At 41.4% G+C, this 21862-nt stretch overlaps 2 protein-coding genes across 3 annotated transcripts in view; one reads left to right on the top strand and one right to left on the bottom strand.

The window, feature by feature from the left end:
* The window catches only part of LOC109036906 (uncharacterized), a 359096-nt gene that overhangs the window by 94839 nt on the left and 242395 nt on the right, over positions 1 to 21862 (bottom strand). For both annotated transcript variants that reach the window (XM_019051326.2, XM_072305545.1), the window contains one exon: positions 7456 to 7473. In XM_019051326.2, coding sequence (XP_018906871.2) covers positions 7456 to 7473 — 18 coding nt within the window. The remainder of the gene's footprint in view (positions 1 to 7455; positions 7474 to 21862) is intronic.
* Positions 15241 to 21784, top strand: LOC109036905 (uncharacterized). Its single transcript, XM_019051325.2, has 2 exons — positions 15241 to 16534; positions 17719 to 21784. The coding sequence occupies exons 1-2, from the start codon at positions 15496 to 15498 to the stop codon at positions 17994 to 17996; spliced, it is 1317 nt and encodes a 438-aa protein (XP_018906870.2). The 5' UTR covers positions 15241 to 15495; the 3' UTR covers positions 17997 to 21784.

Here is a 21862-nt window from a genome sequence, read left to right as displayed (position 1 = left end):
TTGCACTAAAACTGAACTTGAGGTGCGTAATACTTTAAACTTGGAGAGTAGAACTTTCGATTCCGGAGTAATTCACACTGGTAAAATGTACACAGGGGTCATGCACCAACATCTTTAATCTCTAACCAAACTTTTATTTTGATGTTTAATATTTCAAACGAAATTATTTTTTATACCCCACCAAAGTAGTTTCAAAGTGTATGTAGCGAGAACAGCTACTTCAACAATACTAGTCAGCTTTTTTTTTAAAACAGAAGTAACGAATGCAATGATTTTGATAGTTTTGCCTTGATACAATTATTCGTGTTGCATGATCATGCGTGTTGCCTATGGGAAAGTAGAAGGCGCTCCGGGGACTATATATCCCGTGAAGCAGTGCACACCGCAGCGTGTGGCACACCGTCACCAATATTTGGCAATATGAAATTATCTGATGGCAACTAAAGAGAAAGGACAGGAAAAGATTTTTTTGGATCAATTTCACATATCAAGATATTATATTCTACCGCCCGATCAAGTCGTGAAAGCGCGTTGCTGCGAACACTGCTTAATAGAACTATCGGAGCGCCTTCAATTTTTAGATGCAGCACGGAAGTCCGTAGTGATTCATAACAATGAAATAGTAATAGCCAAAGATGCATAGTTTTCATTCTATTTCTGAAACAAGTGCTAATGCATTTCGGGTACCTCGCCCCATCTTCAGCATTACCTACAGTTCAGTTGGTGGATACAATTTTGAAAAGAAGGCTACAATTTTAAGGCGTTATTGCCGATATCAACGTGTAGCACACGGATATAAATACCGAAGCGTCATGAAAAAATGTTATATGAACACTCTAGAGTTACAAAATTTCCTGAAAAATGTGGAAGCTCTTATTTTTTAACTATTCAGAAAATTGTCCGAACTACTGATGCCGAAACTTTCATTGTTCGATACAATTTTGCAATGACTGATGTAAGATGCAGTTGCCGCCTCCATTGGCGGATCCAGCAACTTGGCAACACCGGATTTCGTCCATTTAAACCTATGGAAATGTATCGATTCTTAGAGAGGCCAGGTGCTCCAACAAGAATCGATTACTTAGCACAGGTTTAAATGGACGAAATCCGGTGTTGCCAAATTGCTCTGGCCGCCTCTCTGCTTACATCTATCGTATTATACAGGGTTATTCAAAAGTCACGCACCACTGGCCATAACTTTAGTTCTAATTAAGATATCGATTTGCGGTTTGTGACGTTTTTCCTCATATTGAGAGGGAAACTTTTTTAGGTTCTTTCCACTTTTTGACCCCCTCAGGGGGGGGGGGGGTGCAAATCAAACATTTCAAATACCTCCCTCATGGCCAAAGGTGCGTGACTTTTGAATAACCTTGTGTTTCAGATGAAGAAAAATAATGAGTCCGATCTGACATAGATGGAAACTGTTAATGGTACATGAATTCCTTCTTTTTTTTTTCGGACGGATTACGAGGCTACCCGGCAGCACACTCCATTTCATCAACATCATGAACATCCGAAATTAAAGCCGGATGATGTGACGGAGAAACACATTAATTTTTTTGCTTTTTAGCATTACTTTCATTTCAAGAAAAAAATTGCTGAAAGTACGATCCAGTAATGGATCCGGCGGTGGGTTCTAGATGATAGTAGGTAGTCCTAGTAAAATTGAGAATTCTCGTAAACCAATCTAACAATTTTTGAAATCCTAAACTTGTTAAAAGCTAAGAATATATCAGTTACATCCCTCACAGCGACTTAATACTTTTACATATCTTTTTTAGCCCGGAATAGAATGGGACTTCTTGGATTGCCATATATTTTCAAGAATACTATCACGTCCTGCCCATTCCAATTTTTCCAGTAAATTCGCTGCTTTTACAATTGTTGGTAAGAGGAACAACTAACTTCAGCCCAAAAGGCAAGTAAGCAGCGATCGTTTGAGGGATTATCGATTGAAATCCCTAATTTTTCTTTCATAAAATAGAGGCTGATACTGCGGTGCTTAGAAAGAACGCCGTATAAACATTCGAGAGTAGCCAAATTGCTTCTCGGAAAATATTCACTTTTGATGAAAGTTATCAATATTTTTTTTTTTTTTTTGAAATTTTCAGACTTTTTCGATCAAATTGCAAACTAAATTACCTGAGAAATCAGAAGACAAATATTTACATAAGATCTTGAAAATTATTGATTTTTCAAAGGAAATTTGGCAACTCCTGAAGGTTTTTACGGCGATTTTCCTTAGCACGGCAGAATACAGCCCCTCTTTCCAGAACCTTTACCTAAGCTTTTCCGCATTCCCGTCCGTTCAAAGTCTCTCAATTTCTCATCACACTGCAGTTCTTCATAGAATCGATTTTTTCTCTACCGGAAAAGCCAGCTCATTTCCCTTTATTTACTGATGCAGAACCCAAATTTTTTATAATCGAACGAGCCTCTTGTACATTTTGGGATTGTTTCCTAAAACCTCGAATAACGATCAAGCCACCTATCGAAGCAAAACATATCACAGAATTCTAATTGTTGCTTCGCCGAAAACTTGGCGTCTCCTCACGGAGACAGAAATTTCATACCAAACAACAAAGCTTTTGGTTGGAGACACCTTGGTTTCATCGCACTCAGAATGCATTGCTTTGAGCTGAAGATGTACCAGCAGAAGGGGATCCGGGAATGGAGATGTTGCATGTGTGAGGAATTTGCGATTTCACTGTTGATTCTTATGTAAAAGTTCGCAAGAAACACGATGGTGCGTGCGCGAAGCGTCCTTTAAATTTTTACCCTCGTAGTGCCCCGGCGTTTTTAATGGTGCAATTTCAATTTTTGACGTGCTCGTAAAACAAGCGAAATTTTTAATTCATGACATGCACTGCTAATGAGTATGAAGAAATTTTGACGCCTGTTTCCTCATCTTACCTCAGGTAATTTTATTGTATATTTTCCAATTTGACTTGATAGTATTTTGACTCAGGTACGCGGTGTTGCCAATCATGGTGGCAGCTCAAATTCGGATTTGAGCGCGGGACGCAAGTCGTTTTCGAGATTTTTGGACCCTGGACGGAAGTCGTTCCTTTTTTGACCGCGGGACGCAAGTTGTATGATGCCATGGTGCCACTGGTTTTCTCTAAAATCAACTCCCAAGCTCAAAAAAAAACTCTCAGGTTGAGGCCAAAATGGAGGGGATATCCCATGCTATCCTGAGAGTACTCCTCTACATCAAAACAAACTCTATATGCAAAGATAGAGAGCAAATACATTGACAGGGCTGCCACTTTATTTGGAGACTCCACAACTGAAAACACGGCAACCCTACTAATGTATTTGCTCCCTATCTTTGCATGGAGAGTTTGCCTTGATGTAGAGCAGTGGCGTGGCGTGACTATATCCGGTAGGCGTTCGGTAGGAGTGTTAACTTTAGGGGGGGGTCAGAAAGGTTCACTCCCCTTCCTTAATGGGGGGTTCGGGGAGCCTCCCCCGGAAAATTTTTAAAAAATGAAGCCGCAAGAACACGATTTTAACCCTTTCTGGTGAAAATTGTGCCGGTAAATTGTCATTGAAATGTTGTTCTTTTTACCGATCGTTTTCCTGTAATTTATTTTGTTAAATGATAACGTATTTTCGCAACACGCACCTGCAGGGAGAGGTAGGAGAGGGAGACTGGGAAACTGGGAGATGCGGCCCGCAGGCGCAGGGGGGGGGGGAGCGGAGGGCGAATCGCGGCCTAGAGGAAATTCGGCGGTTCGCAAACCCCTGCGGACCACTGCTATAGAAAACAGCTGGACTGATGAGCGGCTCTCCTCTCTCGTTCTTTTCCCCTCCATTTTCTCTCTGCTGTGTTCCCTCCGCGAGCGCGGTCCGCACTCGTCTCCGAGCCCAATGCTCACGCTCCGCTCTGCGCCGCGCGCCAGTGCCTCTCCTGCTCTCTCATGTACCCTTTGCCCCTTCATCATTGCACCCAGGTTCTCTCTCCTCACCGTACGCAGATCATCCAGGTTCGGTAGCCGGTGCGGACCACGCGTCACAGGATTTTCTCTCTCCGCCGCGCCACATGCCGCTGTCGGAAGCCAAGCGCCCGATACTTATTTGCGATCTACTATTCTGTATTCTGTATTGCTTCCCACATTCTTAGCCATAATTTATTAATTGTTTCAAAATATTTTAGGGTGTTCGGCGAACACTGCGAACCTATGGACGCCACGCCACTGATGTAGAGGTGGACTCTCAGGATAGCGTGGGATATCTCTTCCATTTTGGCTTCAACTTGAGAGCTTTTTTTGAGCTTGGGAGTTGATTCCAGAGAAAACCAGTGACATCATCGTGTTTCTCACGAACTTTTACGTAAGAATAGTAGTCAAATCGCAAATTCCTCACACATACAACATCTCCAATTGCTGGATCCGCCAATGTGCACCAGGCACCTGAACTGGCATCCACCGCAGTTTCATGAGAGTGGAGAGTGAACTTTCACAACACAATCGGCGTCACTGCTCGGATACCTCGGAACAAGGCGATAGAAAGGCTTCGATACCCAAGTTTTACACGCCCAATCGAACCCAGTTAATCCCGGCGATAATTGACACTTTGACTTGGGTTCAATTTGTGTCGCTCCGTGTTCCGGCTACCTTTGAATTAGTCGTGTGAATACATGTCGGGCTTGTTCGCTCGGGCCCATCGCTGCCGGACGGTCCTCGTGTCATTTGCAAGAAAGTTCGCTCAAAAGTTCTGGATTGGACCACTAGACAAGGTACAAATTTAAGCAATCTGATACATTTTTCTTAACCAGAATTTCACGTAAAACACGATTCGCGCAACGAATCTTACTGAAACTTACTCCTAACAAAGATATTAACGTTTTTATTTCACATTGAGTATGAGGAATTTGAACTGCCCGCTCACAAGAAACTCAAAGCTCTACGTGAGTCAAATCGCGCACTACAACGGTTTCAGCAAGCTTCTCAATCGAGCTATGTTCAATTCCCACCTTGTGTTTTTCAAACTATAAGCAATTTGCTATAGCTCAGCCAAAGCGTCAAAATCGAGGTTGCCAGATTTTTAAATCGTGGAGACTGTCATGATAACGTTTAGCGCGCGATGTGAATCACGTAGAGCTTTGAGTTTTCGTGAGCGGGTGATTTGAATTCACGCATCAAGAATCATTAAATAGCTTCGTACGGAGTTGATTTCGGTCATTTTCGGTGTGCGCAGCGTGTTCTATGTGAAATTTTAGGTTAAGACGCATGTATCAGAATGCTGAAATTTGTACCTTTTCTAGTGGTCCTTTAATTGTTGTTTTCGCTCCATTTTTCCGTTATCTTCTTCATCTTTCGCTTTGACTATCCTATCAAGAATCAGTATGTTAAAGTTTGTGTATCACGAATCAACCCACAGGAGAAAGGGTGGCAAGGCGTGAATGATCGATCATCGATAATCCCGATTTCCAGCTATGGTAAAGAATCGATTGTTAATATGTTCGTTGCGAACACCCTGTTTATCGATCCCTTTTCATAGGTTTCAATGGCAGATCAATCGATATATCGCAAACCACGCCACGCCTCCTTTTCGTATTAGCAGCCAAAAATGCCTAGGTTCCGTGATCCGGCTGTCCTTAAATTAGTCATCGTCAGATCTTCATCTTTTGTCATTTAATTTTTAAACATTGTTATACGCGTTTATAGGAATTTGACTGTGCAAAAATTATGACTAGTATCGACGTAATCAGACCATCGTGCATGACATTATGACAAAACAACTCATTTGGTATGGTCATGTCCAGAGAATGGCAGGAGACAGGTTGCCGAAGAAGGTCCTTGACTGGGTTCCTCCTGGGAGAAGACGCAGAGGGCGCCCAATGAAAGGTTGGAGGGAAGGGATTGAAGCGGAAATGTTAAGGTGCTCAATCCCCCAAGATTTGTGGTTTGAAAGAGAGCAGTGGAGGTTAGGGGATATATATATATAATTTACCTTATTTATTCAGCTTGCAGTCATAAAAAATCGAAACATTAGTTCCTACGCATCCGCAACGTTTCGCCCCGCATGGGGGGCATCCTCAGGCAGGCACACATTATAACTTAAAAACTATTCATAAAACTGATCGATTGTCCACGCGAAATGTTAAAATCGTCGAATGTCTACAAAAGGAATGTGTATGACAAAAAGGAGAAAACTGTTTTGCACCAACACAGCCAAGAACAACAGCACAGTTTTAACTTCAAAAATCCGGAAGTACTTGTCAGGGAACCCAATTTCAGGGCAAGGCTGTATCATGAAGCCATACAGATTAAACGGTGCTCAAACTCCATTAATTTCAGAACTGACACCGATGTACTGGGCACGGCGTACAGTGCTTTCTTCTGATTGTTTACGTGTGCTATCTATTTACTCCTCGCGGTGACGGGCTCTCTTTGTTTATAGTCAGTTTTCAAGTAGTTATACGAGTCGGAGTTTCGTGGTGGCCACCGTTGTAGTTTTAGTTCTCGTGTTTTTAAAAGTTTTTATTTTTTCGCGTAGACATTCGACGATTTTAACATTTCGCGTGGACAATCGATCAGTTTTATGAATAGTTTTTAAGTTATAATGTGTGCCTGCCTGAGGATGCCCCCCATGCGGGGCGAAACGTTGCGGATGCGTAGGAACTAATGTTTCGATTTTTTATGGCTGCAAGCTGAATAAATAAGGTAAATTTCCTATAAATATTACAGCCATTTTATCTTGATATATATATATATATATATCTCGACGTCATAAAGTGTGGAAAATGGGATACGCAAGGGATCGGTCCGTATGGCGCTCAACGAGACGAGTCAATCAGAGAGGTCGGACATACAATTTTTGACTAAAACTGCAAAATGGACGTATTTCTATCAAACGGACCTAAGCGCCATAGAGCGAGGAAGGTAGAGGGGGGCTTGGATTGGCGGGGGAGTCGGGCGTCCGGCTTATTTCGTCCTATACTCGCAATGCTTTTCCACGGCGCTTAGGTCCGTTTGACAGAACGCGCTACCCGGGATTCTAAATCCCTCAAAAGGAACTCAAATTGGCGCATGGTTCCGTTTGATAGAAATACGTCCAATTTTGATGTTAAACTGCAAATTTTGATGTTTTTTTTGTCCCAAAAAATTTTAAGGGTTGCTTCCAGTGGAAAATTTCGCGAGGAAATCGACGGAATCACTTTTAGAACCTCAAAGTTTTGTATTAACGCAGTGATAAGCTGTTTAAGTTTCCACATTTTGTCCGACCTCCTCTATTGACTCAATCCACTGTGTGGCGTCAAATAATCGACCAATTCAATTATGCCATCAACGTCAAAACCCATTTCACGTGAATGCCTATTCTTACTTTCTGTACTTTTCCTCAGCAAAGTGTTGTTCTTAGGTACTCCACTGCAACGATTTTCTCGAAAATGACAGTAATTATTAACAGAAATTTGTAGCGACTATGCCAGAAACGTGATGTTCTTACCTGTCATAGTAGTACTCCCTGAAACAGAAAGAACGAACAGTGCATTAGTCAAATGGGAATTCAAATTGAAACGTAGCACCAACCTCTTCCAGGAAGTACAGAAAATGATTAAAGTCAACTCTACCAGGAAAGTAGTGTGGTGTGGTATGGTAATGCGCTACTCTTGGTAATGGATAAAAAAACGCACAATACGTGTGATCAAATCATATTCGAGGAATGTGATTACAATATCACCTTGGAAAAAGTCCAATGAGGTATGTATCGGGTGTTTTCGAAAGAGAACAGGTCCAGTCTTCGATGAGTCTTAGTTCCATGCCCTTTTATGCAAGCTAAGGCTCATGCAAGGATGGACGTGTTCCGTTTTGAAAACAACTGACTCGTATATTTTCGGCCGATTTTGGATATTGGCACGAAGGAGCGTGATAAAAAGTCACCTTTTTCGGAAACATTTTTTAATTTTAAACGCGACAGTAAAAAACAAGTAGGAATGGTAGGAACCCTGTTTTCCATTTCCCCTCTTTATAATTCCTGCTTCAGTTGTTACATGACACACCTAACATTGTCGAACGAAATGGAGCCTGCAGCCAAAATTATCTTCAATCAGACGTTGTCTAATTGTCTTTCACGTGCTATCTTTTCTACAAATAGCTAACCAACATTCTGACTTGTGTTATGTAAGTAAACCTTTCGAAATTAGGGGAAAAAATCTATGAGAGTTTGAAGGTGGTATGCTGTATGAGAAAAATATTTTTGCTCTCGAGTTACTTTCGGTTAATGTAAGAAGGGAAACTCAGACTGCCCTTTAGTGTGGATTTTACTATTGCCCTAGACTCAACTGAAGGTTGGATTACTTGCCGGTCCTTTCTCTCATTTTGACCAAACTTTGGTGACAATTTTTCTCTCTGTGTGTTAATTGAAAATCAAGGACGCATCGTGAGCAGTCATGCTATCTTAGGCCTACTGCATTCATTTAGTCTTCAAGCACATTAAAATTAATTCTGTGAATAACTTGAGTCAATTAGCTTTTGGTATGTCGGCAGGTGGGTAATTTAAACAGATGCAAGTACAATTGTACTAAACGATGATCTCTCACCCGCGAGTAAAATTTGCAAATTTTTTATGCGCCTCTCATGAACTATGTGAAATTTTGACAAAGAGGAATGAATTTTGATGATAGGCTTACCCTCCCTAAAATCTCATTAATGCATGGAAAAGTTCTGAAAGCTTCTACACCGTGGGTTCTAGGAACCTCTTTACTCACTACTTCAGACAAGGTCGACAGAGCAAAAGCAGTTCCAGAAAAAGGAATAAAGACGTCCCGCGGCTATTGTGTCTAGAAGGTACTTCGAGATTGCTAAATTTCACGAGAAAGTTGACTTTTTTTCTCACCAAACCCCACTGGGATAAAATTTGGATAGGTCGCTTGAAATTTGACAACGGAGACTAAATGATTTCGGCTTTTTATCTTCGGTGTTCGTTCTGTCACGTTTGTGGTGGTGGCGGGACTGAAAAAAAAAAAACATTTCACAGCAGCATCATCTCTTTCATACGTTGTTTCTCTCGTACGAACGCGAGAAGTAAATCAGTCCTGCTTCATACGTAAGTCGAAATTCCTGAGCACCCACATTTTCCTCTCCGCTAAAAAAAAAATCTCACTCTAAATTAACAGCGCAAAAACGTCATAGACTAATGTGTTTTGGTGTGTTTCGAAGTGAACTTTCAAAATCTAGTAAAACCGTGAGCTTGAGAGCAGCATTTTGTTGAATTAGTGTGCTCTAAGTAAAAGTTGGCTAGTTTTTCTTCGATTTTCCCCCTTAATTTATCACCAATTTCACTAGGACAAAAGGATAAGAAGGCCTAGACTTTTAAGTCCAATTTCGTGATTAAAACAGATAGGACCGTGGTACAAGCAACGGAATTTTCAACGTGATATCTGCATTTTTGACACGGTAAGACGATCATATGTTCCTTATTTGGACTACATTTTGCAATTTGTAACTTTAAATCCTAGCCCGGTTTAGAAACAACGTATGTGCCTTTAGTTTTCCTATATGCACATAAGTGTTTTTTTCAGATGAGCCAGAATATATAGTTCCAAATTGCAAAATGCAGTCCATTTATATATATAGACGGTATAGCGATTTAAAGACTTTCCATTGCCGTTATCATCGGTGCAACAACTCCTACCTAGGATTCTGATGTCCCCCTTTGAAAACAATGTTCAAATATCCCTTCAAAATGTTTCTCAAAGGCGTGACATTTAATCCGTAACCGTATCGGTTTTGTGCAAAGGGGCATTTTCTTTGCATCGAATTCAACAATTTACGTCCATATTCGTTGTACTCGTCGTCTCAATAGCTTATCTCCTCAGGAGGTATCTCCCATAAGCTTATTGTACTAAGAGGAGGTTCACGACGATCCTTAATATATGAGCAGACTCATAACATGCGAAATTTTGAAAATCCAGTGCAAAATTAAATTTCTTGATTTGGTAATAGAGCCTAAGCATGGATTAATGATTTTTCACCGCAAAAATTAATGAAATACGGAAAAAACCCTCGTATGTTTACAAAGTTGAAGGCAGGCACATACCCGCTTTGAAATGTTTAGTCCTCGAAGTTTTCTCGTTTGTACTTTTCATTTTTGCAGAGTCCATGAAAACTTCTCCTAAGAGTTTCTTCCAAATTTAAACCCTCCTATTTGAGATATGTTAAAATTGTTATGCAGGCACAAACCAGCTTTAAAATTTTGAAAATCCCCAAAGTTTTCTCTTCTATACTATTAATTTTTTTTCGTGACTAACCGTTGAAACTCCTCGTAAAAGTTTGTTTCCGAAGTTACACTCATATACTTGAGATTTTTCATACTTTTCCATGATTTTTTGTGCTAGAATCTCTTAAACCCCCTTTAATCATAATTCAACCACACGCGGCCTTCTAAGGAAACGAGGTATTTCAGGAGCGACCAAGAATACAGCTCTTATAGCCATGTTGCGCAATTATTTCGGACGCGCATTGCATTTGAACGGAACACATAATCACACAGCTTTCACCAGTTTGCTTTAAACGTATAAAAGATCATCCACTAATATGAGTGATCCAGTGTAAAACTCCAGAATATTTCTTGGGAAACAAAGCCCAAATAAATGACAATCATCTGGATTGCATTTTGCAAAAAGGAACCAAGAGCATTATTCAATGTCGCTAAGATTGTGCAACTTTTTTTTACCTCGCAAGTATAAACTGATCATCTAAACAAGTTTCATCTTTACTCCCAATAAACTATAAATTCAAGACGCAAATTACCTTTGTAAATTTAATTTTTTGCATTATTTCAGTAATTTTATTGCAGATGATGCAAGTTGCACAATTCTAGCAACATTGGAATGCTCTGGTTCCTTTTTGCAAAATGAAATCCATGTGAGGTTGAACTGATAGCTCTCTTTTTGTCAAGAAGAACTTTACACTGAAAAAAAAGTAGTTAGCGTTGAGAACTAATTTGGTAAGTTCTCGCCAAGTAGAATCAAAATTAGGCTTCAGAACTAATTTATTGTACTGAAGCACCAATCAATTCGCTTCATACGCTGACTTGACTTTACTAGAGCGCGAACCAGAATTGGAAAACAGCACTAGCTGTAAAATTAGCGCTGTGGTAAGACGAATTCACCTTCGGGTCAAACTAATTCGCCCTCAACACTAACTGCCACATTGTCCGTTACATTTATTTAGTTTCGAAAAAGTGGCGTCGGTACAACAGCCTCAATCGCGTCAGCTCGTGAAAATCAATTAAAATGTGAAATTTCGGGCTCGTTTCGACAATGTAAATACTCCCGGTATGATTTATAGTGTCCTCTCTTTCTTGAAAACGTTCGAAAGCAACATAATTAAACCTGTTAAGGTTAGAAATCGTCTGTTCGATTCAAAACGTAAACAAGCATGATATTCGTTTGAGTCGTCAATCTTCTGTATTAAATTGCGATTAAAGCGTTCCGCGTTCAGTTTATATTTTACGAAAATCTGTGAACTTACTGCTTACTTCTATAGTTCGTGTTCTCCCGTAATTTCAAAAGAATATCTCAAGTGTTTGGACGAGATATGTTTATTCAGTGTGAACATTCGCTACCGTTTCATGTGTGAGTGTGTGTCTCTCTAAAGGATAATTCTGTCTACTTGCACATACCTATGGGATATTCCTTTCCTCTGTCGTTCATTTGGAACCGGTCAGTTGATTTTTACCTCTCATCTTTTAAGAAATCTTCTTTTCCTGAAAGTATTGTCCAGTTATCATTCACTAAGCCGTTTTCTCCTTTCTCAGTTTTGAGGTTAGGTTGACCCAACCCTACCGAATGCGAATTAGAGTAGCGGAATTAGTTTCCAGCACTAATAGTGGTTAGTGTACAGAAACCAAAAATCATGTGTGTCCAAATCACACAATTTGAGTTAGTGTATAGAAACCATTTTTAGTCATCTGACGCTAACTCATTTTTTTCAGTGTACGGTTTTTTTGTGCCTTGGAAAAGCGCTGTATTTACATCCGAGCTTCGAAAAATTTCCACAGGAAAAAATTGCGGTGGCAGCTTTCGATTCGTTCACGCCGTGACGCACTGACGTCAGTGCCGTATACTGGTAACATTTTTGCAGAATTCGGAAATGAACGTATCGCATTGAGCCGTAACGTCCGTTTCTTTTGCCTCACCTAATACTTAACATAATTTTAAAATAAGCATTTTATCCCTGTAAATCACACCATTTCCAAGGAAATCCATACCTAAAAATGTCAGTATGCTTTTGTGCGTCAACAACCTTATTTTTTGTTGTCTAGAGTGCTTTTTTGTCCATGCAAAAGTTCTCCCGGTGAAGTAATCATTTTTTTAATGAGTTTTGAACACAACCACGCGATGCTCCAGCCATGAACCACTAGACATCGTGCGAATTTAAGGTATGTACTTTCTCATCCGAATTTCACTTAGCTCAATTTCTTTCAAAGAAAATTCGGTAGTGTCAAGGACGGTATTTAAATTATTTCCAAACGGTTTAGTATTGCTTCGAATATATATTTATATTAGGGAGTGTCCCCCTGGCCGCTAGGCGGCCCAACCCCGAGAGGGCGCTTCGCCCTCTCTTAGGCCCGCTTCGACAAAAGAACGACCAAATATTATTTACATCAACAGTTTTGTGCGTTGAATTCATCGGAAAGGTGTTCAAAACACATTTGAAAAAAGTGACTTGATTAGTGTACCGTAAAGAAAATATCCTCCTGAAGCAATGGAGATGTTGCATGTGTGAGGAATTTGCGATTTGACTATTGATTCTTACGTAAAAGTTCGCGAGAAACACGACGGTGCTACTGGTTTTCTCTGAAATCAACTCCCAAGCTCAAAAAAAGTTCTCAAGTTGAGGGCGTAATGGAGGGGATAATCCACGCTATCCTGAGAGTCCCCCTCTACATCAAGACAAACTCTCCCTGCAAAGATAGGGAGCATATATACATTGACAGGGTTGCTGTGATTTCAGTTTTAGAGTCCCAAAATAAAGTGGCAGACCTGTAAATGTATTTGATCCCTATCTTTGCTTGGAGAGTTTGTTTTGATGTAGAGGTGGACTCGCAGGATAGCGCGTGATATCCCCTCCATTTTGGCCTCAACTTGAGAGCTTTTTTTGAGCTTGAGAGTTAATTTCAGAGAAAACCAGTGGCACCATCGTGTTTCTCGCGAACTTTTACGTAAGAACCCATAGTCAAATCGCAAATTCCTCACATATGCAACATCTCCATTAATGCCTTCCCTTGAATCAAGGAGATATTTGCTCGGTATAATCCGCGCTCTGTCCATTATATTGACGGTGTGAGTCCGCAACCACGTATTTTGTTTGCGGTGTTTGAAAATCTCCTTTCCTAGTTTATTTTTTCAAGGAAGAACAAATCGACACCATTCCTTGAAGTTCACGAAGGATTTTCTTGGAACAGAGAGGAAAAACGGCTGTTTTCAAGAATTGCCGTTGCGCAGTTTTCCATTTAAAAAATGAACGAAAACGGGAAGTCTGCAACCTCACAAACCGAAGTACTTGGTTGCTGACTTACCCCGTCGATATCAATCTTCTCTCATCATACCTAGAGCACATCGAGTCATGATAGGAATGGAGGAGCTGGCGCCATTTTTAAGCATTTTCCAGTCACCGAGCGGCGCCGGCTCATCATTTCGATACACAATCGATTGTTTTCGATAAGCGGGTACCCGGCCGGCGATAGGACATCCGATGTAAACAAGGAGGTTATCAATTATTATGTATTTTGCATCGCATTTGCATTAGTGCGTTCGAAAACACACCAACTCGGTAACTCGAAATTGCTCAATTTTCATAAGAGACGGTCAATATTTATAAAAGTCATTGAAGTAGGTGCATATCGACGGTGAAACTACCAAACCACGTATCTCGTTTGCGGTGTTTAAAAATCTACGCTCGCATTTTATTTTTTTGAAGTAGACCAAATCAATATCATTCCTTGAAATTTTCACAGAATTTTCTCCGCACGAAGAGGAAAAATCACAGAAATTTTCAAGACTGGACGTTAAGTAGTTTTTCATTTAAAAAATGAAGTATGACAGGAAGTCTGCGACGTCGCAAACCGAGATACGTGGTTTGGTAGTTTCACCGTCGATATGTTCCAACTTGGACCTTTAAAATGCCCTTAAGTGCTTGGATTTCGACACCAAAAATCACTTTCTTAGACTAATTTTTTCATTTACTGTTCGGTTTCGTGTGTGTCTTGGTTCTGTTCATTTTTCCGAGTTGGTGTGTTTTCGTTCTCACCGATTCATTTTGGATCGAACATTTATCGAAAAGGTAACCAGATCTCGGCGTATACCGGGATTGGAATACTCGTCGAACAAAACATGACCCCAGTTCACGTCATTTTATTACGACTTTTCACAGTTTGGTTGATACGAGAAGTAAAACACAAAATAACCCTAACTTTTGGTTGAGAATTTCAAGAGAAAATGCCTGCTAGTTTTCTTGGAGGAATTTAATATAAAAACGAGTGGTAAATACCAACGTCGCAATCGGAGGAGTACGTTTTTCCAGTTCCTTTACTGTTTCCTGCGCTAAATTCTCCGCAAACGATACCAAAATCACTTGTTTGTGTTTCACTTCTTATATTACCAAAAGTAACTCAAGAACACAAATATTGTTATCAGTGTACACGGAGAAAAAAACTTCGTGCATAGGGCCCGAAGTTGAGGTCATATGGATCTCTGAAGTTTTCGGATCACGCATCCGAAAATTTGAAGTCCAACTGCCGAAGTTCGGGTTAGACTTCTGAAGTACTTCGGTATATACCGAAGGGCTCAGGTCACACATCTGAAGTACTCCGGTACATACCGAGAGCTTCAGATGCGTGATCCGAAAACTTTAGAGATCCATATGACCTCAACTTCGGGTCCCATGCACGAAGTTTTTATCTCCGTGGTTTCTTATTGATACAATCGTCGTCTCCTGGACGAAAGAAAGTAACTCCATTTCAATGTTGCCAAATTTCCCCTCGCAAATTGCCTATTAATCAAGAGAATCTTGGGCATCTCTGACTGAAAATTTCCCTGATTTTTCTCTAGTTTCCAAGCAAAAAACAGACCAATTTTGGATGAAAATTGCTTACGTACATTTTTGTAAAATAAATTAATTTTTGAGTCAATTTGGCAACATTGGAATAGAGTGACGTTCCTTCGTGCTGAATACGACGAATTATAAGCGTTTTTTTTTATTTTTTTTTTCAGGGCAACATTTCCTTGGCTGCAAATTAAGAAATACCCTGTTCCTGAAATAAGTCCCAGAAATTCTAATCCCAGAAATAATTCTGTTCCTGCTGAATCCAGCCTCTTTCCTCCAGCATATTCTTCAAACATTCTTGTAAAACTATTTCACCTCGGAAATGTTATGAAATATTTCGAACATTTGACAAGAATATTGCCATAGAGAACATCTTTATCATGTCGAGAACATCTTCAAAATACCACTACAACATCGCCAACTAACAGGGATCATCATGTTCATCCGGCCAGCGCTCTTTCTCGTGCTCTCCTCGCTCGCCGCACCCATCGTCTCCATGCACTTCTTCTCCCGATGGCTCGGCAGATCACCCACCTCAACACCGGAGATAATCCCACCTTTCTCGCCACCATACTCTCCTACCTCCTCACACTCCTCGGATATCCCACCTTTCTCGCAATCATACTCTCCTACCTCCTCACACTCCTCGGATATCCCACCTTTCTCGCAATCATACTCTCCCACCTCCTCACACTCCTCGTATTCCTCCGAGGGCTTTTTACCCCTGCCCTCGCCGGGCAGCTCAACGAGATCCACCCCGGCTCATCTCTTCGCACCGCAAAATTCACTAGACTCCGATTACACGCCCAAAGAAAGATCTTCAAAGAGGTCTCCGAAGAAACCTTCGCCGGAAAGAAGGTCTCCTTCGAAACCTTTGCCCGGTGACGCGCCCAGAGACTCATCACCACGTAGACCGCGAAAGAGAACCTTGGCCGATAACGCGTCGCCCACCATGCATGTAGCGTCCTTCGCCCACTCTTTCAGCAGCGCCTCGTCGGGTTCATCGACCTCCAGGAGCTCGTCTTCGTCTAGCTCCTCGAGCAGTTCAGGGAGCTCCTCGAGCAGTTCAGGGAGCTCCCCTCCGCGGAGATCGCGGCGGAAGAAGACCCCGAACATCCCGCAGCCCTACTCGACGTACTGGACGACTCTCACACCGACGGGGAAGATGGGTAATTTGAAGTTCGAGGCGGGCGACCACATCTACGTCTCGGCGATGTCGTCGTTGGGGCCGTTCAACAGGAAGAGGCTGAGGTCGTGGCTGAACACGGACAAGCTCTGGAGGCCGTACTACGTGTACCTGGCGCTGGACGATCAGCGGCTCCTCAAGATCATCCCTGATTTCAGGAAGAGGTATTTCGAGGTCGAGCCGACGATCTTCCACTGGCAGCAGGACGGCTGGCCCCACACTGAGCAGCAGCTTGAGGTCGCGGTCGTCAAGCCGGACCCTAAGAAGGGCCTTCTTGGAGTTGAGAAAAGTAAGTTCCTATCGATGAGAATTTATTAAAAATGTTCTCCTCCTCTTCTTCCTCAATTCCTCCTGACTCATCCTATTCTTCATTTTATTTCTCTCCTTTTCCTCCTCTTGTCCTTCGTCTTCCTTTTCTTCCTCTTCTCCTTCTTCCTCTTCTCCCTCTCTTCCTCTTCTCCTTCACTTCTTCTCCTCCCTCTCTTCTCCTTCTCCTTCTTCTCCTTCTTCCTCTTCTTTTTCCCTTCCTTTTCTCTGTCTCCTTCCTCTTCTTCTCCTTCCTCTTTCTTCTTCTTTCCTCCTCTTCCTACTTCCTCTCCTCCCTCTCCTTCTCCTTCATCTCCTTTCTCTCCTTCCACTCTTTCCTCACCCTCATCCTCTTCCTCTTCTCCTTCTTCTTTTTCTCCTTCTTCTTCTTCTTCCTCTTCTCTTTCCTCCTCTATTGAAGACAAGGATACAGTCTTGTTTGTCACTCTGCAAGTACCGAGCACATACCGACGGTGTAAGTCCGCAACCACGTGTCTCGGTTTGCGACCTTTTTTATTTCAACTTGCCTCTGGAAGTTCAGTGTATTAGTGGCAATGCGGTCAAACGCACACCAGTTTAACGATGCTCAAATAGAAATCAGCCGAGAGCTGACCTAATACGAACTTAAGGATCGTATTCAATACATCAAATAGGTCAGATAGTATCGACATCGATGATTGGTTCAACAAAAAAGCATAGCTTCCAAAGTCAATTGAGTAATCGGAAGGAACGGGTTTTTTGTGGAAGATTGTTTATACTCATAAGTACAGAATGGCAATAAAGAGAGGAATTCTGCCGTGCTAAAGAAGAACGCCGTATGAACATTCGAGAGTTGCCAAATTTCCTCGGATGAAATGTTTATTTTTTAGAAAACTTATGAATATTTTTCCTTGCAATTTTCAGACACTTTAGATCAAATTAAAAACAAGATTATCTGAGAAATTGGCAGAAAAAAATTCAATAAATTTTCTGAAAATTAGTGATTTGCCGGAGGAAATTTGGCAACGCCTGAAGGCTCATACGGCGTTTCTCCTTAGCACGGCAGAATTGTGCTTGAGGTTATGTTCTATTGTTTTGAACCAAACGATACATCAAACCACCATCGAATACCGTCTAATAGAGCTTTCTTGCTTGTTTCTCCTAATCCGTTAAATCCGTGCCTTACAGCGACGGCGCTGGCCTACAGGCTGTACTCGAGGACGTTTCCGTTCAATGTGTTCAACTGCAACTCGCACCACTGGGTGGACTATCTGACGTACGGTAAAACCTTCGGACGAAAATACACTCCGTACTTGCCGATGGGTGCGGCGTGCCCCCTGTACACGCTCCTCACGCCAGAGATGGACGTATACTCAGAAGAACTGGTCTTCACTGACGACCTCGGCAACTCCTTCAAGCTCACCGACCATCCCAGACCCAGACCGCCACGCCCTAAAGAGAGTTAAACTAGTCTTGGAGAACTTTGCTGTCAATGCATCATTATCAAAGAGAAAACTAAAGGCGCAATATGAATGGTTCAGTTGCGCTGGTCACAGCGCCTACACGACTGCGTGAATACTTCACGCATTGCGCTAAACACGATTCGGTCGCCGGTCGGCGCGGGACACTTACGAGTGCCTACAAGACTGGAAGAATACCTCACGCACTGCGCCAAACACTGGAAAAGAAATTGAAGAAACAGACGGATTCGCGCTTAAAGGATCTTCTGATCAGGAGAGAACGCATTCGACGCGAAGAGGTTTCGGCAGCCAGTCAGTTGGACTGCATTTTGCAATTTGGAACCATAAATTGGACGTATTTCTACCAATCAGACCTATGTGGAGGTGAGAAATATGGTGTGTGCTCGTTAGTTCTCTGGCCGTAAGAGTGATTGAGAATAATAAAGCGCCAGTGACGTCAGCGGCAATGATCGAGAGCACGCGCGAGGGGGAGATCGTCGTCGGGGCGCTGTAACTCATGAGCCCTGTCCACAACGCTCTCTTACCATGCCCGCGGCTCATGAATCTTGCATTCAGTTGGCACATAGGTCTGTTTGATAGAATGTAAAATCCCACTTTTCCAATTCTTCAAAAAGAATCACGCCCACTTTTACATTGCTTTTTATGCAGCTTTCTAGAGCACACCCCATATTTCTCACCTCCACATAGGTCTGTTTGGTAGAAATACGTCCAATTCTGGCTCTTCTAGAAAAACACTTATGTGCCGGGAAAATAATGGCACATGCGTTGTTTTTAAACCGGACTAGAATTTATAGTTCCCAATTGCAAAATGTAGTCTAGTTCATCACAGTTCTTTTATGCTTAAAGCCGTTGAAGTTTCGCGTTGCGCCCTCTGCATCGTTGGTCGAACGAAAGAGGAAGAAACCAAAAGTGCCACTACCGCGGTGGATATGACGTCAATAACCCGACTTTTCAAAGCACGAAATATCTGTCAATACGAAACGTAGGAAATCTAGATCTAGAGCTGGGATAGATCTTATTATTTTTAGTTAATCTAGAAGAATCAAGCATCAAAACACGATTATGTGACAAGCGCAACTGACCCACTCCGGGCCGAGTGGCATCCCCTACTTTTTATGAATCGTCCCTGATTGGCTGATTTGCCCGGGTGCCCACTCTCTGGCGTCCTTTTGGAAAAAAACACAGAGTTCATTTTTCATCGAAAATATCTCGAAAACAAGGAGAAATTTACGCGTCAGAGATTACAGATATCCATTTGTCAGATTTTTATGAAAAAATTGATAAGTCATACGTGACACTTTCCCCCCAAAAAGCACTGAAAATTTCGACCTGGAATTGTACCTTTTCGTGACATCAATTGTCATATTTCAAATTGGAAAAAAAAAAAATAATCAAGGTCGAACTGTTCGGTGCGTTTGAGACAAAAAAGTCATGTGTTACTCATTAATTTTTTCAAAACAATCTGGAGAATTGATTTCTGCAATCTCTGACTTTCAAATTTTCCCTTGCTTTTGAGACATTTTCCATGAAAAATGAACCCTGTGTTATCCACCACAAGGGCACCAGTCGAATTAACCAATCAGAGATGACTTGTTCAGGCGAATCAGCCAATTAGAGACGACTCGTTCAGGTGAATCAGCCAATCAGAGATGACTCGTCCAGGCGAATCAGCCAATCACAGAAGACTCGTTAATGTAGCGGGCGAATCAGCCAATTAGAGACGACTCGTTCAGGTGAATCAGCCAATCAGAGATGACTCGTCCAGGCGAATCAGCCAATCACAGAAGACTCGTTAATGTAGCGGGTGCCACTCGGCCCGCAATCCTTATTATAGCTCTTGTTTTCTCTTTGATCATTATCGAATGCAAAGAGACCGTTGCAAATTTCTGCATTGTGACGTCATGAACGCGGAAAATGACAAGTGACGTCAGCATGTCCTTTTTGTCAAATGAAGCAAAAGACACATTCCGTCTTTTTAAAAACTCTTGGATCAACGAGTCGTTAAAGGCTATAAATGTCTTAGTCCATCTTTGGAAAACTGGAAAGGATTTAAGAGAGAAGTAAGTTGGAAAGTAAAGGAAGTTTTCAGATTTATAGTAATTGCTGTGTAGTCTAGTGGTGTGGCGTGCTTTGCGATATATCGATTGATCTGTCATTGAAATCGATGCTGCCCGACTAAAGAAGAACGCCGCATGAGCCCTCAAACATTGCCAAATTTCCTCTGACAAAAACCGACTTCACCGGGAAAATTGCGAATATTATTTTCCAAAATTTTCAGACAATTTTGTACGGAATTCAATCAAAAATATCTGCAAATTTCAAGAAAAAATGTGCATGAATGTTGTCAAAAGTACACGTTTTATCAAGGGCAAATTTGGCAACTCTTGAACGCAAGTACGGCGTTCTTCCTTAGTACGGCGTGCCGTGGTAAAGAGCATCTTTCCAGCAGTATGTATAACTGGATCGAGAAACAAGGTGTTCGCAACGAACACATTAATAATCGATTCTTCACCATTGTTTCAAGTGGGGAAATATCGGTAATCGATCATTAACGTCTCGCCACTGTTGCAAGTTTGTTTCCAAGTAAAAGGTTGCTGTACGAGTTGCGAGACTACACTGACTCGTCTGCAGCAAAAAAATATTTTTGGAAGCAAAAAATTTGAATCTGCGTCATATACTTTTGTAGATTGTGAAGTTAGGAAGATTCACAGACTTTCCTATTGTGCTCCTCGTGATTCAGACTCATTTGCCGTAAGAAGCGATGGACACTTGAAGCGGGTTCGTCGAAATTGCCAAAATGAATGTGGTTTGTTCAAATGTCTGCGACATGGAAGCGCTTTTGATCTCGTTTTGACGTAGATTATAGACTCAGTCCTATTTTCCGTTTAAGGCATATGAATAATTGTAAATAAACGACTTCGAAAATAACAGCCTTGATTGCATTCCGATTTTCTCCCGAAAAAGGGTCTGATCACCAACAATTCCAGGGGCGATTCTTGAGAGTTGGAAAAAGTGTTTTCCCTCCATTTTAATGTTGGTAAAGAAATAACTATCAATTTTGAATTTCCCAAACCACGTATCACGGTTGGCGACGTTGCAGATTTCCAGTCACTTTTTATTTTTCGAAGGGAGAACTACTTTCGTAAAAACTTCCACTATTTTTCCTCTCTGCCGGAAGCTAATTCTGAGCAAACTTCAAGGAATGGTGTTTTTTTGTTCCTCTGTTAAAAACTACATCAGGAACGGAGATTTTTTAACACTGAATTCGAGTTACGTTTTGGTAGTCCCACCGTCCATGTAGATTTCGTGTTTCAGTCCTTCCCAGAGTGGTCTATTTCTAAGCTTGCACTTACAGGTGTCAGAATATGGTATATTAGATTTTGTTGAACAACACGAAAACTTTATTGGCACAAAACGACGTAGTATAAACTTCAAGCTTGACTTGGAATCAAGACCATTTCAGTGAGAAACCATAGATGGAAACAATGGCGCGGCGTGCTTTGCGATATATCGATTGTTATGCCATTTCAACCCATGGAGAAGGATCGATAAACAAGGTGTTCGCAGCGAACACCTTAATAATCGATTCTTTACCATAGGTTTAAATGGCATAACAATCGATATATCGCAATTCACGCCACGCCACTGGATGGAAACGTTTAGACCCCAGTGTAGCATTTGTCGATGGAACAATCGCGGTATTTTGAAATTAATTTGCGATTTCTTGGCGATAAAATCGCTATAGGATCATCAACGGATCTGGGTGTTCATTTTAAAACCACTTAGTGCAACAAAAACAAAAAAAAAAAAAAAATCTCTACAAAATCGCGTTGATTAAATTAAAAATTATC

This window comes from Bemisia tabaci, chromosome 10, assembly GCF_918797505.1.
Source record: "Bemisia tabaci chromosome 10, PGI_BMITA_v3".
Lineage (NCBI taxonomy): Eukaryota > Metazoa > Arthropoda > Insecta > Hemiptera > Aleyrodidae > Bemisia > Bemisia tabaci.
The sequence above is the reverse complement of the archived record's forward strand: the minus strand, read 5'-3'. Positions and strand labels throughout refer to the sequence as shown.